The sequence below is a fragment of the Lissotriton vulgaris genome, chromosome 3_1 (genome assembly GCF_964263255.1).
Source record: "Lissotriton vulgaris chromosome 3_1, aLisVul1.2, whole genome shotgun sequence".
NCBI classification, from domain to species: Eukaryota; Metazoa; Chordata; class Amphibia; order Caudata; family Salamandridae; genus Lissotriton; species Lissotriton vulgaris.
Genome location: NC_141689.1, coordinates 852,881,863 through 852,900,609, shown reverse-complemented (window position 1 = coordinate 852,900,609; position 18,747 = coordinate 852,881,863). Strand labels below are relative to the sequence as shown.

General features: G+C 44.9%; 1 protein-coding gene across 1 annotated transcript in view; it reads left to right on the top strand.

The window, feature by feature from the left end:
* LOC147727114 (spindle assembly abnormal protein 6 homolog) overlaps positions 1–18,747 on the top strand; it is a 574,453-nt gene that overhangs the window by 316,504 nt on the left and 239,202 nt on the right. Inside the window, exon 12 of the mRNA XM_086961156.1 lies at positions 12,309–12,390. Within this exon, the coding sequence (XP_086817282.1) occupies positions 12,309–12,390 (82 nt within the window). The remainder of the gene's footprint in view (positions 1–12,308; positions 12,391–18,747) is intronic.

The following is an 18,747-nucleotide window of genomic DNA, read 5'->3' as shown; positions in this document are numbered from 1 at the left end:
GTGTCCTTCGGGAGAAGAATGTCCACCCTATGTCCTATTAGAGTGGGTGGAGCTGGTTGCCCAGAAGAGTGAAGAAGCTGTTTCACCGTGCTTACCAGTAGACTTCTTCCACAGCAGTTAATTGCCACTGGAGAAATGGGAACCTAAGGGTGAGAGCACCAAGATTGTGAATAATGCATTAGATTCCAGACTCTGGAGAATAGTAAAAGGTAAGAGGTGCATGTGACTTACAGTGGTGAAACTAGTAACTCTGGGGTGACAAGAGACCTGGATTAGGCAGACCAATGTATGGATCACTTTGTGTGAGACATCCACTAGATGGACTGTGTACCTCAGAGGTCTGTAGTTCCCCATTTCGAGCCCACCAATAAGAAGTGAGGGATGATCCAGGCACCGTACTTTTACTTTTGCCTGAAGGTGAATGGTCCAACAATTTCAACAAGTTGACAACTGAGGTGACAGGAAATTGACAACTGTTAAAATTAACAGCCCAATCACATTGGGTTTTTGAATTTTGAGTGCCTTGTTGTAAGAACTAGCCTTTGTATGGTGGATGAGCTGTGACATAGGAGGCAAAATGTACCACCTAACCTGACTGGTTATGATGGTGCCTATCACTTTCTGTGCTGCACCTAGGGGACAGACTAGGAGTTACCTACTCAAAGGAAGGGCCCATCAAAAAGGGATGCACTCCCCAAAGGTAGGTTTGGGAACAGAACCTGATGACAGGTGCTGACATGTCCAGCAGGATGTGGAACGGACTAGGGCCAGTGTGACGTGACAGAATTATTTATGTTCTGTCATGCTTGTAGAAAAACCTACCAATTCCTTGATTATTCTTTGCCTTCATAGATGCTGGTACAGGTTTTTATCAGGAAATCATCTTTAATTTTGCCTCTCTAGATGTTTGCTTTTATAGAACTGGAAGTGTCTTTAAAATCATGATTCTATTCCCACCAATGTAGTCCTAAACTACTGCGAGCAAAGCTGCATCATACATTTTTCTAAAGAATATGTTTTTGAAAAAGTCAGCTATAAGTAGTACATTTAAGGCTGTAAACGTAGGACATTTCTAAAATGTGTTGATATGTTCCTGCTTGACGGGAGATAATTTTGTATCTCACTCCATAGGTTGTGCAAATCTTTCTTTTATGGTGAAAGCTCACTTGTAAATACAAGTCATACTTTTCCTAAGTCTATTTGGGAAATAATTACAGAAATCATCCTCCCAACATTGTCATATTTATCAAAAATGTAAATGTTATGGTATACATATATTTTTGGGGAATATGCTGCAAAATAATTGTATTACGTTTTGTTCTTCACAGTCTGCATGCCTGGACAGTGATGAGTTCAGTTCTTACCCTGCTCAGTCTCATGTATTGGCATTGATTAACTCTGATTAAGTCTGAAATACCTTTCTTTGGAGAGAACACTAGACCTTGCAGGCTGGAAAGGAGAAGTAACTATGCCATTCACTGTTAGTTGTGTAGGAATGTGGGAAAGGTGAGTGGACAAGAAGAGAAGATAGCATCTCAGATATCCAGCTGGGGATCGAACATTTGACCTAATTATTGTAAATAGGGTCTATTTATGAGGGATGTTGATTTCCCGGCCATGCTCTCATCACTATTCACTGGAGGGGACCTGGCTTTTGGACCAGCAAACGTTGTGTGAAATAAAATAGAACTTGGTCATAAATCCAGGAAAATTCTAACCACAATGTAATAGCAAAACCAGCACAGCAGCAATATCTTGGATAGATCAGACCTCAGTCAGTAAAGCAGTTGTTGAAACATATATGCTATCAAATATAACTTCCATATTGCTTTTTATACTTTTTCACTACATTAGACTAAATGGAAGAAAAACATGTGATATAAACCAATATAGTTAGGCATATGTCTGATAAGGAGAAGCTTTCTCTCACAGGTCCTTGGGATGTTTCAAAACATGGGGTGGTAAGCGTCGTCTTTGTTAGATAATGAGGTATTACATAAGCCAGCCAAGTTTGAAAACAAGCTCATGCTTCTGAACTAGGAGGGCTGACATACAGAACAAAACCATGGAAGATGAACCAAAGTGCACAATTTAGAGGCTTAGAAGGTGCAAGTGAGAATGCATTTTTAGAGCATATTAGTGGAAGTAGAAAAAAAACCTTTAACAGTCGCCTATCGTTGTTGTCCTCCTGGCAAAAACCCTAAATTATATTTAAAGGGGGGCGTGGCCAAGATGGCAGCGAGAGCAGACGTGTAACTTCGCTGCTCCCGCCGACGGCCTTTTTACAGCACCGGCTCTGGAGTCCTCATTGCTGGACCCGTGAGTGGCCGGGACTGTAGAAAGAGAGGAGCGGGGCCCGAGATCGTACCGGGAGTCGCAACCACCCGGCTGCCTGGCGCTCGTGAGCTGCGGAGCTCCCTTCCTTCACCGAGCCTGCAGCGAGGCATTCCCCGAGCCTGTGAGAGGGGCCATGCGGCAGAGCCCGGGCGCGGTGAGCACGGCGCTGCGGCTGGGGCTCCCTGGATGAGTCCGGCAGTGTGAGAACACCGGAGCTGTGAGCGCCGCAGGTGAAGAGTGAGACGAGGTCCCGGGGCAGCTGAGGCCCGGAGGAGCGGCGGAGCTGCGTGGCCGCAAGAGGAACCCAGGGAGCAGGAATAACGGCCTGAGGTGAGGCGGAGGCAGCCGGTGACACGGCCAGTGTGTGGCGGCCGGCGAGTGGGGCAGGAGAGTGCTTTGCGGCGGAGGAGGCGCCCTTAAATAGAAAGACCCGCGCAAGACAGCTAAGGCAGACCGGGGGTTCAGAGTGAGCCTTGGCTGCATCGTCCAAGCGAAGTGGGGAGGCTTCGAGGTGTGTCCTTGCCATTGGGTGGTGCTGGCTGGCACCTGGGGCCACGGCTGAGGAGTGGACAGTGTTGGAAGTCCACTGGAATGAGAGCCAGGGTGAGAGAGGAGGCCTGCTGACCCGGGAGCTGTGACACAGTGAGGAGGATGCCGCGGGGACTATGGGCGGCGGTGGTGTTGGTGCCCGGAGGAGTGGGCGGCCATCTTGGAAGTGTGAGGAGACGCCCGGCTGCCCCAGAACTTGCAAGGCCAGGGGTGGAGAGACGAAGAGAGGGTGCCAGCAGCGAGCAGGGGAGACGACAGCGCCGACCGCGACAGACGTGGCAGGGTGGCAGTGCGGACGTCGCAACGGTCTAGAATCGCCCTGCAGGGGCGGCAGGGGAAGGGACTAGACCTACAGTCCGAGGGGCCTTGAGATGTCGGCTAACAGAGGCAACCGCGGCAAGACGGTAAAAGACCTTTTTGCGAAATCACAGACCCCACCACAAAAAGACACCGCGATTCCAGGCCCGAGGAAAATGGAGCATCCCTCTTTACTTCCCTGCGGGATGACATCCAAACCTTCAAAACAGAATTTACTAGTGAAATTAAAGAAGACTGGCGGGAAGTGGATGGTCTAGGCGAAAGGGTGGCGGACCTTGAAACCAAAAGCGACACGGAAATTCCAGTTGTTCTTTAGTGGTTTTGCGTGCGTGATTTATATTTATTGTTGCATATGTGAAAGAAGAAAAGCAGACACATGTTTCGCCCTGGTGGCCTAATGGCCATGGACTTTTTCAAGGCAGGAATCAAGTCTGTAGTCAGGTTAAGTTTTCATAGTTCTCTAACAGGCCGGAGCTAAGGTTTCTGTGGTCCTCGAGTACCAAAGCCACTAAAGAACAACTGGAATTTTCTTTTGGACCACCTTTGAGAGACTGTGAGGGCACAATCCTCCATTTCCTTCTATACTTTTTGTATAAGGCTACACTAATGCCATTCATTGGAATTAAAGTGAAAAAGAGTCTATCTGTTAAAGCAGCCGCCGACCCCACCTTCACTGCAAAGGATTGTCACCACAGTGCCTTATTGCAGGAATTATATAGCCAGGATAACAGGTCCCAGTCCAGTATGAGGGCAGCCATTGACCGGCTTGAGATCGATAAATGAAAAATGTACAATCCTCTGGGCTGATGACCCTACTGAAGAAACAATCAAGTGGGTAGATAGGAAAGGAATGTTCTCTACAATAAAGTCACAACCACTCGTTCCAATCAAAACACTTGAGACATTTGCTTTACAGTGCTCACAGGTAAATCCTGGCTCAGCCACTGAAAGTTGAGTCTCCTCTGGCTCACTCTCCACCCCTCTCTTAAAACTTGTCATGGGAGTTCATGGCCATTAGTTAAGATAATAGATTGGAGAGGGTAATCTTACCCTCCTAAACCTAGAACTCTCCTTTTTTCTTCCCACCATTGGTATTTCCTTTTTGAGTCGAGTTTAAAATCCACTAGTTGAATGACAGCGAATTTTTTGTAGTGTTCAAGTACCATTTTCTCAGCCCGGGTACACCACGAGTGAAGCCAGGAAGTGGATCCACTCACTGCCAACATTTTAGTTAGTGAGCAGTCTAGTTTTTCTAGCAGGATGCAGTGCGGTGAGGGTACAGAGTCTACGCGTATCATGCACAATGTATTTTAACAGCATGTGAGGATACAAGCAGTAACATTCAAGCCCCGATGATTGTTCCTTAGGTGATTGTACCAAGGGGATTCTTTGGAGTAGTGAGTACAGTGTAGCTATTATGGTGCCAATTATTAATTCTTTGTTCTCTCCAAATGAGTCACAATAACGCTTATGATGTGATGGCCTTGATTTTCTTTTTACCTGAATAGTGACTACAAACTTGCCTTCACAACCGGAGAACTCATGATGCAAACATTTTGCCACATATGTGTATGCAGTGTTTTGTGCCACGTTAATTTCTATGTGTAGTGTGCTTTTTGTTGTGTGTCAAGAGTCACTGCTTTACTACTTTTGATCACCTCAGCAATTGCTATTGTGAAGTTTGCATTATTTATCACATTGAGGTGACTTTTTGAAAGTATACAACAAATCTATATGGCACGCTGGAGTTCATTTATCAGTTCAAGCATGTTGGTGTTTTTCCTTGTTTTCTGCTATAACAGTGGCAGTCTAATTCTCCCATTATATGTTACAGGTTACCAAGTTACCAAGTAGGTGCTATTAATCAGTTTCATCATTTGCATGCAGTGAGGGTGCAGTCACTTGTTCTACTTTAGGAATTAAATCAGGAAGTTAGATCGGTGGTACTGAAGAAAAACCATGGGGATTGGCTAGAAACATGTAGATCACTGGCAGGGTAGGCGAATTATCACCTGTACTTTCTGCTCTCTCCCTGTTTTTAACCATACCGGCCAGAGGACAGATTGAAATATAATTTACCCACCAGGCAGGTATTTCTAACTTCCCACGTAGGATGCCGCCCACTCCTATTCCGTTTATCATTTGGAGAATACCACTCAGAGCTCCTGTGTATTTTGCAGGTCACAGCAAGTCCCGTTCCACAGCAGAACGGGAGGAACCCTACGATGAAGCATTCCTCCAATGGGCAACCTGATGGGTGAGGGTTATATAAAAAAGCCAATGGTTTTCCTTCTGTCCTGTGGCAGGTTGGTACACTGATCATGGACCGATTCTTTTGTTTTTGAAAGTATACGATAAATGGCAGCCAACAAGTCACAGCAGGCACAGATTGTAGTGGTGATGTTAAATAAAGAGTGCATCCTGCCATGGGTGCAATGGCTACATTGAAGCTGGAGGAGGTAGGGACGGTATCCACTGCTAAGCCGTGGATGCATACCAGCCTTGTCTGACTAGTCCTGAAGCAGGGAGCAGGTGCACGCCCAGGAGTCAAAGAACTATCGATCTGATCATGTGGACTGTCATCTGAAGGCAGTGTAGCACACTTTCACTGTGAGAAGCGGAACCATGATATCAGACCATGACATTTCACTGCTCTATTGGTGATGAGCAAGATCTGGTAGGCATGCTTACAGTGAGTCTGCAGGGAGTTTTTATTCTGGAATATACCCACAATCACGAGACTGGAATAAATGGCAGACCTCTGATGGGCAATGAGGTGAGGCAGCTCGAATGTGAGCATGCAAACTATGGAGATATTTAAACAACTTTCTCTAGTACTGTAGAAAAACGTTTGCAAGTTCAGTTTGAAAGCACTCACTGATGGGTCTGAATGCAGTAACATAGGTCGGCCCAGGAAAATGTCACATGCTCTTAAGCAAGCTGTTTGGGATGGTACATATCTCATTGACTATAAAGCTAGAGACGGAGCTGAAGGCTACTTCAACTAGAGTTCGGAGCAAATCTTGGCTCTCATAGTTTGGCATTGTACATTTCTACCATTCCAGGAAATTCTGGGTGCTAAGCACAGTGAAAGTATTGGGTGATTCCTAGAGCTTTGGATATGTCGTGTAGTAATGCTGAAAAGAATTGTGGTCATTGATCACTGGACATGGGAAGAGGGATTTCGAATCTGGGGATAAAAACCCAGAGCTGCCACTTGGCTTCTGTGGTTGCACCTGCTATGGTACAGGGATAGGCTTCATCCCACCCTGCGGACATTCAAGCAGTTTTAGTGCAGATTTGGGGAGCTATATTAAATCTATCTGGAGGGAATCGCATGCATCCCAGGGGATGGATGGGCAGCAAGGTGGTCTTTAATGGCAATAATTATGGCTCTAGAAGGAAAGAAGGGTGTATACCAGTGGGTTACATCGGCGTGCAGCATGTCATACCTACCCACATGAGCAACTCTGTGATGCAGCACAGGATGGTGAAGTTTGGAAGCAAGAAATTCGATGTGTCCTCATTCCCTCTGAGTCCTTTATACATCTCTTTGTAATTCAGTTCTGCTTTTCTGATTCAGAGGCTTTCTTCCTCCGAAGAGACAAATCATTAAGAGTAGGTACAAAACATCCATCAATTTGCATCATGTACATTGTAGTTTCACTATCAGGAGACAAAGCAGCTTCCTTTATGGCTTGATCCGCTCGGAAATTCCCAAAGTGATGTCATTCACATCTGTCTGGTACACACACTGCACACTTGACCACTGCAATCTGATTAGATTTCATCGAGGCATCGAGCAAACGAGGCACGTATTGCCTATCTTTGATCAGAATTCCTTCTGATGTATGACAACCCCTGTGGTATCTATAAAAGCCTACTTTGAGTCAGTATAAATGGCCACAATGTCTTTGTCTGCCACAATTTAGGCTTGAGTAAAAGCAACTAGCTCAGCTACCTGACCAGAGTGCACCTGAGGTAATTTACAGCTCTCACTGACCTGCGTTATAATGCATACAGAATAACAACAAGTTCACCCACCCCATTCTGGAGACACGATTTATCAACAAGAGCACAGTATCACAACTTGCAATGGAAGTGTCAACCAAATCTGTCCAGGGCTTTGTGACCTGTTCCGTTGTAAGTTTCCCCTTCCTGGATGGTGGGTATTAGTAGGCAGAATTTAGAAGGAAACACCGGAAAAGATTTTAAATGCTGCAGGCAGCAAATAAGCTTTCATAGTGAGACCGACATGCAGCTGATGAGTGTTGGGTCTCTGTTGTGAGGAGAAGCAATACAAAGGAGACGGGTACAGCTACTAAATAGTGATGAACCCAACATGTTTTCAGAGGACTCTACCAGCTGCTCTGCACCCGCAGCTGCACACACACAAGGAAGGGGCCCTGCCACAACTGGGCCTAAGGTACCAGAAAAATAAACAACTGACTTGTGCTGATCCCTTGGTCTTGCACTAGCATATTCAAGGCAAACTCATTTCATTCATGATAGTAAAGTGTAAATTGCTTCTTGCAATCAGGCTTGCCTAATGCAGGTCTGTTAGATAAGGCTGTTTGCGTTTTACAAATGCTGCTTCTGCTTCCTCAGACCACCACACGGGCTCTGTCATTTGCAAGACTTTACGACCCTTCTCTTCTAGCATAGTAAGTATACAAAGCAATTTCGCAGGCATCTAAGGTGGCAGAAGTAAGATGGAGGTCATCAACATATTGAACCAGAGTGGACCCTCCCAGGAAGACCAAATGATCTACGTCTCTTCTAAGGGATTAGCTGAAAATTTAGGGGACACCACAAAGCCTAGTTGGAGCTGACACTTAAAAAGTTTGCCCCTTAAGGAGATTTCCCCTCTCCACCCCCAAAAAAGGCTTTTTTCAGCAACCAGGACAGAGAAGAAATATGGGCAAGTTAATGTGTCAGCTGGGGTGGGTGCAACCAGAAAAATGGGGATGATAACTATTTACTCCATGCAGGTCCTGCACTAAAGAATATATAATGGATTGGCCTGGTTTAAAGCCCAGCAAGATTATGGAGTTACACTGACTCAGAATGGGCCCTAGAATCCCCTGTTGAAGAAGATCTGTTTTGAAAGGGTTTTTGCATGCTTCTGCTTCTTTTTTTAAAGGCTTCTGTGTGATATGGAGTCATTTCTTAGTCCCCTCAACCTTAATTTGCACAGGTTTCATAAAATGTATAAATGCTACATCATTGGGACCTGTGAACAAAACTTTGCGGCCCATTATGATCGCGAATGGACTTGAGTCCGTCCGCGACCATAGAGGAGGAGGGAACCTCCGCATGGCCTGCGGAGTTCCCTCCTGTCCAATTAGGATGTGACCCCCACCCTGGCGGCCACATCCTCTATTTTTACCATTGCGGCGGGTGCGGCTTCAAGCTGCACCTGCCGCAATGGTAAAAATGCATACATTGCATTAGTATGCAGAAAGTGGCAGGCACTGTGCGGTACCTGCCGATTTCTGCATACAAATGCAGGGGGGTACCATAGGTACCCCCCATGTGCACTCCCCACCTTCACCCAGGGGGCCCGCAACGGGCCCCCGCAGGGAAGTTCCAGGTGCTTTTCCACGGCGGAAAACCCGCCGTGGAAAAGCACTTTTTAAAGCACATCCTAATATGGCTGGCGGTGTCTGAGAGACACCGCCACCATATTAGAGCTTTTCCGCCGCGGTTGTAAGCCAACCGCGCCAGAAAAGCTGCGGACGGAAACCAGGACTCACCAGCCATCCTAATGTGGCGGTGGGTCCTTGGTGGGTCCGCTGCGGTCTTTCCGCATCCTCCGGGCCGGCGGTGACTTCCGCCGGCCCGGAGGATGCGGAAAGACCGCAATCGTAATAGGCCCCTAAGTCAGGAACCTGGGAGAGTAAGGTAGTAAATTAATCGAACATATATCATGATTCATTTGGGCATCTTGTGCTTCCACCTCACACAAAAAAGCCAGAAACTTTTTTTTCATTTGATCTGTTGAACATTAAGGTAGTCCCCATCCAGGGTAAAGAACACAGTGCAGCAAAGCCTATGCAGGAGACCCATGCTGAACAGGTAAATGGGAGAGGTATGGCTGAGGAGAAATGTGTGGCAATCAGCGATAGGACCTAATTTGACAGGAACAGGATCATTGATGTTATGGGGTACTTTTTGGTGAGAGCTGCCAACTGCATCAATGGACTTGTCTGAAAGAAGAATAGAGGGGAACGCAGAGGTTTGTAAAGTGGAACATCTATCCCCAGTATCATTTAAACAAGTCGTGGGGTAACTATTTATCACACAATCAGTGTATGGTCCCTTTAGGTCTACATGGACTAGAGCGTTTAATTCCCAGTCAACTCCTCTTGGCTGTCCTTGTTACAGGGGTATGGGTCCTGTCTTTTCTAATGCCAGTCATGCATGCACACTGCCTTGTGGTCCGGCTGTGTGTGAGTCCACTGGAACTGCTCAGATTTCAGGCATCCCCACCGGCCTGTCCATAGCATCACCTGCCGGCACGGGAAAAGGAAATGTATCCAACAAATCCTCCTCCTGTCTTTCTTCAATTGCTTATTCTTTTGGTGAGTCTACAATCTGGGGAAATAAATAATGACGAGGCGTCAATGCACCAACTTTGAAATAAAATAGAAATGAGTCCAGAAGCCAGTGAATGTCTAAACGTAGATTAATAGTAAAAGAGTCACATCAGCAAAATTATGTTCAATCAAATATCTAACAAAGATGAACCAGAGATCTGCTTGTAAAGTAATTGTTGAAGTATATATTCTAACAAGTATAACTTTGACACTGTTTTTTATATGTTTTCAGTACATTGGAGCAATACGTGTAATTAAAACCAATATAGTTAGGTCTATGCAGTGTATTGAGCAGCTCTTTCTTGTGACCACACATTGGTGTGTACATAAGATATTTCAAGACATGGGGTGGTAAGCAGTGCTTTAAATGGGCCGGTACTGTCCGGTATGGAGTACCGGCACCTTTTTATTTTGGGAGGGAGTGTACCTGCATTTCTCGAAATGCTATTCTTTTAATTGGAGAGTACTGGCACTTCTCAGAAACAAGCAGGTACTCTGCTACAGAGTACCTGCACTTCTATTTTTCCATTTCAAGCACTGGTGGTAAGCACTGGTTTCAGCTAGATAAGGAGGGTACTTCTTAAACCAGCCATGTTAGAAAACATGGCCATGCTTCAAATCAATAAAGTTCAACTGCACAAAAACGAGGCAAACCAAAGTGCACAATTTAAATGCGTGTGAGGTGCAAGTTATTAGGACCCTCTGGTTGCCATGAAAGTTGCTGGACAGTGAACACTACTTCCTGTGGAGGTAGGGGAGATGACAGGAAGTTGTGCAGAGTAGGGAACTTTCTGACACATTGCAGCAGAGAAGTGCTGGTGGGCACATGTCTGAAGGTGAAGGGTCCCAAAAACTGTACCAGCAGTAGAAAAAACTAAAGAATACTCAGCCAGATTCATCAAGCGAAATGCGCTCGCAAAAGGGCCAGATTCTGAGAATCTGGCCCTTTGCGAGTGCAATTTTTGCATTTGGGATTCATCATCCCAAATGCAAAAATCGCTAATAAAGAATTCGCAAATTTGCGAGGATTAGCATTTAAGGAATCTCTATTAGAGATTCCTTAAATGCTATTCATGAAACATTTAAAAATTGCGAATTTGCAATTTTGGAGCGCTAATTAGCACGAAGTCAAACCTCGTGGTAAATAGCGAAAAACTTAGAAAAATGCATTTCAATGCATTTTTCTAAGTTGCATGTTACACACACACACATGTCCTTTGGACATGTGTGTGCACAACATCAGTGTAAATTCACATTTCAGTGGTGCTACAGGGTGTCCTTTGGACACCCCTGGCACCCTTGAAATCGCATCCTTATTTGTGATTAGCAAATTGCTAATCGCAAATAAGGATTGACTCCCCATTCATTCCTATGGGCCTTTATAGGAATGAATGGGGAGTTATTCCTTATTTGCGATTAGCAATTTGCTAATCGCAAATAAGGAGGCTGTAGGAATCGCAATTTATTTTGCGATTTCTACATGAATCCCGATTTGCAAGTCCTTAATAGCGATTCCTTCATAATCGCTATTAAGGACTCGCAAATCGGGACTTTGATGAATCTAGCTGACTGTGCCTTCTTTCCTGCCTCTGTAGTACATCCAGCCAGAGCAGCACACACATATGTTAGACTTGCATTTGCAAAGATTATCCGCTTCAGATCTGCTAATTTTCAGTAGAAAATAAACGTTATGACATTTACAGAGGGAAAATCACTGGCCTTTGAATTTTGCAAGAAATGTTGTGTATGTAACTTTTAATTCGGCAAGTTCATCAGTAGTGATGATAATAAAGTTGGGATGAGCTGAGCATGTGGAGTTTCATTCTATGGAATTCGGAGAGCTACATAAAATCAAAACGAGAATCCGAAGAATTCTGCCAATGGGCAGAAATATGCAAGTTGTGGTACACGTGCTGCAATTTAGCGCCAGTAACTGAGCAGTGCTGAAAAATCAGCACAATGGCACCATGCGTTGGGCGAGAGCGTGCGGCCATTCGAGTAGCTGTGCGCTATACAAGTACAAAACATTTACATTTACATTTGATTCTGCTGCTACTCTAGTAGAAAATCTACTCAAGCGGCAGCAAGCCTACTGGAGAAACGGGGCTCTGGCCAGGACCGCTTGCAACCGCCCATGTTAGAAAATTGCTCTAGCAAAATTTGGCAGGTACTCCACGTTACAAGAGTAACACACAGAGTCGAGTAACCCGGAGTCAGCAAATTCCTCCAATTTCACTGGCAGAATGTCACCAATACAATAAAGTGTCTGTGTGATCTAAAATGTTCTTTGCACTATTACTCGAAAACATGCGTTTCCCAATTCTTGATTCTGCTTTGCAAAGAGTCCCTTGTTACACAACACGGGAAAGAAAGAATGGCTTAGAGTTGTTTCTTCTAAAAGTAGTTTCCTTCTTGACAACAGCACCTGCTTTTAAAAAATGACTTTTACTCGAGAACAAAGTCAATGTGCCAAGCATGGTTTCATGAAATATATTCTTTTCCCAGGCCTTAAAATTGCAAGAACAGCTGGACAAGACAGTTGAAAAATTGGAGGAAAGCAAGCAACTGTTGAAAACTAACGAGAATGGTAAGCAGTGGCGCGAGACATTCTTTATATCCCCGGGCGTAATGGTGCAATGAGGTAGTGGTAGTGACCTGAGGCATTTATATTGTTGGGATCATTCATTTTCCGGTGTCCCCATGTCTGTTGGGATTGTGAAGCATTTTTCTTCAAGGATAGATTGTGTTTATGTAGCTGAGGTGACTTTAAGAACGACGAGCAAGACCTCTCGTTTTAGCTGGGTCTTTAGATAACGCGTTTCAAGCACTTTCTAGTGCTTGCTCATTAAGAGTATTTGGCGCTATTTGCAATTAATTAATGTAATTGCATCCACATATGTCTGGGCTCTGTATTTCTTTTTCATAAATGTACTTCTACTACGATTGGTTGTAATTAAATGTAATCTGGAATTCAGAAAATACTTGTCAATTAGGCCTCCCAACCCCATAGTGCAATTTGTTCGGGTTTACTTTTCTACCAGCTTTCACAGTAGAAAATGGGACTATTCATTAATTTCTGTCGCTCTGCCAGCGCACTGACTGAGTAGGCCTTCAGTAAAATACGAAGGCCCGCTGATATCTAACCATGCCTAATGAAGAACGGAATGGTTGAACGCAAATCTAGCACTATTACAAGCCATTCTATTTTATTTTCAGGGAAATAGGGCCCGATGTAGGTGGCTCATTACCGTTCGGTAAACCCCAAATTCGGTAAATTTCAGGCTTACCGACCGGTATTGAGCCATTTCCAATGTAAGTGATGATTCTGTAAATACAGAATCGGTATTTACCGATTCTGTATTTACCGAATCATTAATTACCGAATCAGTAGATGGTATGTAGAAAGCACATTTAAGAGTGCTTGTGGGCCCGATGTCGGTCGGTCGGTAACGGCCGAAAATCGGTATTTTCGGCCGTTACCGATCAGAAAATAGGTAGGGGGCATTATTTTACAGAATCGGTAAAATTACCGATTCGGTAAAATAAGTAATCGGTAAATTTACCGATTCGGAGCCGCCCATATGTAGGTGGGACTCTTCAGAGTCCCAGGAGCCTTAACGAATCAGTATTTTACCATCAAATGCAATTTGATGGTAAAATACCGATTCCGGTGTGCATGCACATGTGTGCATGCACACCTATGCCATGTGACAGGCAGACCTGCCCTTAGGGCAGGTATGCCTGACACATGGCACCCGTGCCTGTTTTGGGGGTGCCAGAGGGTGTCAAAGTGACACCCCCTGCACCCTTGTGTGAATCTGTATTTACCGATTCGGTAAATACCGAATCGGTAATGCCCATTCATTCCTATGGGTTTCAAAGCCCATAGGAATGAATGGGTATTTACCGAATCGGTAAATACCGAATTCATCCGATTCGGTATTCCAGCACATCTGGAATACCTACATGTCGGACCCATAGATTTACCGATTTTAAATTACCGAATCGGTAAAATTCGGTAATTTAAAATTTGTTATCCTTGGGGATTTCAATTTTCATTTCGAGGATCCTAATGATGTAGTAGCTAGAGATGTACTTAACTCACTTGGTGCTCTAGATCTACACCTTGTTAATGTGGGAGCTACTCATAACAGAGGGCATCAGCTTGATGCGGTTTTCGCTAATTCGGCGAATCTGCAAGCTCTCCAGATGTTGGCTCTCCCCTGGACGGATCACCATCTTATTCCGTTCAGTTGGTTGCTGGGGAACCGGAGAGACTCTGCACCTAGACAACATATTGTAGAACGACTCTGGTCAAAGTTGCCGGTGGACAGTTGGGCAGAAGAGCTCGCTAGGACCTGTCCTCCCCTTGTAGATGACCCCAATATTGCCGATCAGCATCTGGGTGAATGGCTCAGTAACTCGCTGGACTTATTAATTCCTAAAAAAAGGAGACTTGTCAGGGAGAGAAGAATCGCCACGGCTCCTTGGTACACATCTGAACTTAGGAGTTTTAGAACCTCCTGTAAAAGGCTTGAACGGGCCTGGAGGGGAGAGCCGACTGAAGAAAGCCGGGCCAACTACAAAAGAGAGATGAGGATATATAAAAATGCTCTGAAGGTTGCTAAAAAGAACTTTTTTAGCGAAAAGATCGAGAGGGCAAGTAATTCTTCGGGAGAATCGTTCAAGGTTTTTAAGGAACTTCTGAAAGCCCCGGTCCCTCCAGTTGTGCATGACAAACCCAAAGAAAAATGTGAGGAATTGGCTAGCTTCTTCCATTCTAAAATAGAGAAAATATTATCCTCTCTGCCCGATATTCCTCAAATCCCAGAGCCAACTGCATGTCAAATTTCATGTTCTATTGAGCTAGCCCACTTTGGCCCCTTCTCAGAAGAGGAGGTGACAAAAGTTTTGCTTGAGATGCAGAGTGGATCTCCAAGTGACCCAGTCCCCATAAAATATCTCAAGCTTGTGGCAAATGCTTTGTCTGCCCCTCTGACCGACCTCCTAAATCTGTCTTTTGCTCATGGGACCGTGCCCCAGCGATGGAAAAAGGCAGTGGTAAAAGCCTTATTGAAGAAGCCAGGATTGGATCCATCCAACTTGACTAACTTTAGGCCAATTTCACTTCTGCCTGGGTTCTCTAAAGTTGCAGAAAAATTGGTCAACCGCCAGCTCTCTTACCATCTAGAGTCCAACCACCTGTTGGGAGACTCCCAGACTGGTTTCCGTCCCGGCCAGGGAACAGACACAGCCTTGTTGGCAGTAGTGGAGGAAGCGAGGAGCACTCTAGATTCAGGAGGGTCAGTGGCAGTGATCCTCCTGGACTTGAGTGCTGCCTTTGACACCGTGAGCCATCAGGTGCTCCTCCAGCGTCTGTCAGAGGTAGGTGTCTCAGGGACGGCCCTGAAATGGTTGGGATCGTTTCTCGCCAACCGTTTCTATCAAGTCTGGGAAGGAGCAGAGCAATCTGCCCTATTTCCCCTTCAAAGTGGAGTCCCGCAGGGCTCATCGTTGAGCCCTACCTTATTTAATATATATATGACTCCACTTGAAAGGCTGGTCGCCCCCTCGGGGGTGAAGATCATCAGCTATGCTGATGATACTCAGCTGGTGGTGGGCCTTACTCAGCTGGCGGAACAACCTGAGGTATTACACGATTGCCTGGCCAATGTCTATCGCTGGATGTCCAACTCTGCTTTAAAGCTTAATGGAGGAAAGACTGAGCTGATGCTCCTGGGTAATACCAGTCCCTCCATTATTGCTAGCTGTTGGCCCCGGTCTCTTGGTGAGCCACCATCTCCCAAGAAGGAGATCAAGTCCTTGGGAGTATGGTTGGAGCAAGATCTGTCCTTTAGGACCCACGCCAAGAAGACCGCGGGGGTCTGCTTCGGTCTTCTGAGGTCAGCTCGAAAGGTGTTACCACTACTTCCTGAGCCAGCAAGGAAGCTTCTGGTACGTGGTTTAATCCTCTCGAGGCTTGACTACGGGAATGCGCTGTTCCTTGGCGCTCCCGAAGCGACCTTTAAAACTCTCCAGCAGGTGCAAAATGCAGCGGCTAGACTTCTTATGGATGTTCCTAGAAGACAGTCCGCTGCTCCGGCCCTTAAGATGCTTCATTGGCTCCCGGTGAAGGAGCGGGTGAAGTTTAAGGCGCTGTACACGGCCCACAAAATCTTGCATGGCAAAGGTCCCCCTATCCTTTTTAACATGGCCCGTCCGTATAAGCCCCCACGTCCTTTACGCTCGGACCAGCAACATCTACTGCAGTCAGCGAGAGTAAGGAGAGCTCGATCTGGGGGCAGACGCTTCTCTGTACAGGTGGCGACCCTATGGAACTCTCTGCCCCTCGAGATTCGCTCTGAGCCCAAGATCTTACTATTTAGGAAACTTCTCAAGACCTTCTTGTTTCCACAATAGTGATTACTTGAGTCTCTCCTTGGTCTGTCTGCGCCGGGATGCCCCAGGGTAAGCTGAGCGCATTATAAGTTTCCTATTATTATTATTATTATTATTATTATTATTAAAATCGGTAAATCTTTCCTACCTACATCTAGCCCTGTGTGCTTTAAGGATTCGTTATTTACCACCAACTACAAGATGGTGGTAAATATCGAAAACCTTAAAAAAAGCAATTTTGTGCTTGTTTAACTGTGCCATGTGGCAGACATACATGCCCTTAGGGCATGTATGTGTGCCACATGTGCACACATGCACGATTCAGGGTTGCAAAAGGGTGTCAATGTGACACCCTGCCACCCTTGAATGTGTTCCCCCTATTACCGAATAGGAATGAATGGGAATTACTGAATCGGTAAATACCGATTCTAAAATACCGAATATTACCAATTCAGTAATATTTACAGAATTTTTTGCTACATACCATTTACCGATTCTGAAATACCGAATCGGTAAAGTTCAGTATTTTAGAATCAGTAAATGGCAATTACCTACGTATGGCCTTTAAAGATATTTGACATGTGGTGTAATGTTCCCAATAAAATACTTCTTGTAACTACTGTAAAAGAAAAATGTGCGATGTAAACCTCCAAGAAGAGATTAAAAATATATTGATACCTAAATGGCGTTTTATGTTTTCCCAGTGTTTAACATTTGGAAACTTACTGGGCACGATTAAGTGGCAATAAAACAAAGCCGAGTGAATGCGTTTAGCATCCAAGTGCAAAGAGCCCATGTGACAAGAAAAAACAGGTTCGCTGGGCTATATAACAAGCATTTGCAATGCAATATGTCTCGCATTAGGAAAGTTTGAGCTATTGGTATTGTAAATGACAATTTTTTTATTTATGTGTTGGGTTTGGAAATAGCGAAAATAGCTTTGTCATTTACAATGCCAATAGTTATAACTTTCGCAAATGTGACACCTATAGCATTCATAATGCAATATGTGTTGTATTTACTTGACTTAGATGTATTGCTATTACAAATAACAATGGCTTTAAATTTTTAAAATAATTAATACTTAAATAAAATTTATGGTAATTTATAATGCCAATAGCTTAAACTTTTGTAAATAACTTTTATGAAGATTATGTTCAGTGTATTTTATTGTGATGAAAATCCAAGAACAGAAGTGAAATATTAACTTCTTTTTGTGACATTTGTAATAAAGCTTGAAACATTGAGAGAACATATTTGAACCAGTTGTTGTTGATGGATAGAGTGAGGGCGATGGATAGAGTGAGGGCGATAGAGTGAGGGCGATAGAGTGAGGGCGATAGAGTGAGGGCGATGGATAGAGTGAGGGCGATGGATAGAGTGAGGGCGATGGATAGAGTGAGGGCGATGGATAGAGTGAGGGCGATGGATAGAGTGAGGGCGATGGATAGAGTGAGGGCGATGGATAGAGTGAGGGCGATGGATAGAGTGAGGGCGATGGATAGAGTGAGGGCGATGGATAGAGTGAGGGCGATGGATAGAGTGAGGGCGATGGATAGAGTGAGGGCGATGGATAGAGTGAGGGCGATGGATAGAGTGAGGGCGATGGATAGAGTGAGGGCGATGGATAGAGTGAGGGCGATGGATAGAGTGAGGGCGATAGATAGAGTGAGGGCGATAGATAGATAGAGTGAGGGCGATAGATAGATAGAGTGAGGGCGATAGATAGATAGAGTGAGGGCGATAGATAGATAGAGTAAGGGCGATAGATAGATAGAGTAAGGGCGATAGATAGATAGAGTAAGGGCGATAGATAGATAGAGTAAGGGCGATAGATAGATAGAGTGAGGGCGATAGATAGATAGAGTGAGGGCGATAGATAGATAGAGTGAGGGCGATAGATAGATAGAGTGAGGGCAATAGATAGAGTGAGGGCGATAGATGGATAGATTGAGGGCGATAGATGGATAGAGTGAGGGCGATAGAGTGAGGGCGATAGATAGACATATTGAGGGCGATAGATGGTGTGTGGGGGGTTGTGTGTGGGTGGGGGGTTGTTGTGTGGGTGGGGGTTGTGTGCGTGTGTGTGTGTGTGGAGTTGTGTGTTTGGGGTTTTGTGTGTGGGGATCCATAACTAGGGGCGGAGACAGAAATGAGAAGCAGGAGGGCACATAAGTAAACATTCAATGTTATTTTCTCCGTCAAGAGTAAGTTTTATTGCAATCATAGTTTTGTATAGGTTGGATCGGAGAGGGATCGGTTCAGATTGCCCATCACAATAAATAATGAAGTTTAGCATCATTATTTAGTCCCTGGTTTACTGTGATATTTCAAGATCATTCTGCTCTTGTTTCCTTAGGGTGGTTTCCATATCCCCACCCTGTGGTTTCCATCCACTAAAGGTAAAGAATCCATTGTTGGGGTGGTATCTCTCAGCTGCAAAAACTTAGTATAAAAAAAAGCAGGACAGTCTGCAAATACTATGTATAAAATAAAAAGACATAAAACACAAGCATCTGTATTGAAGGAAATATAATTACCAGGA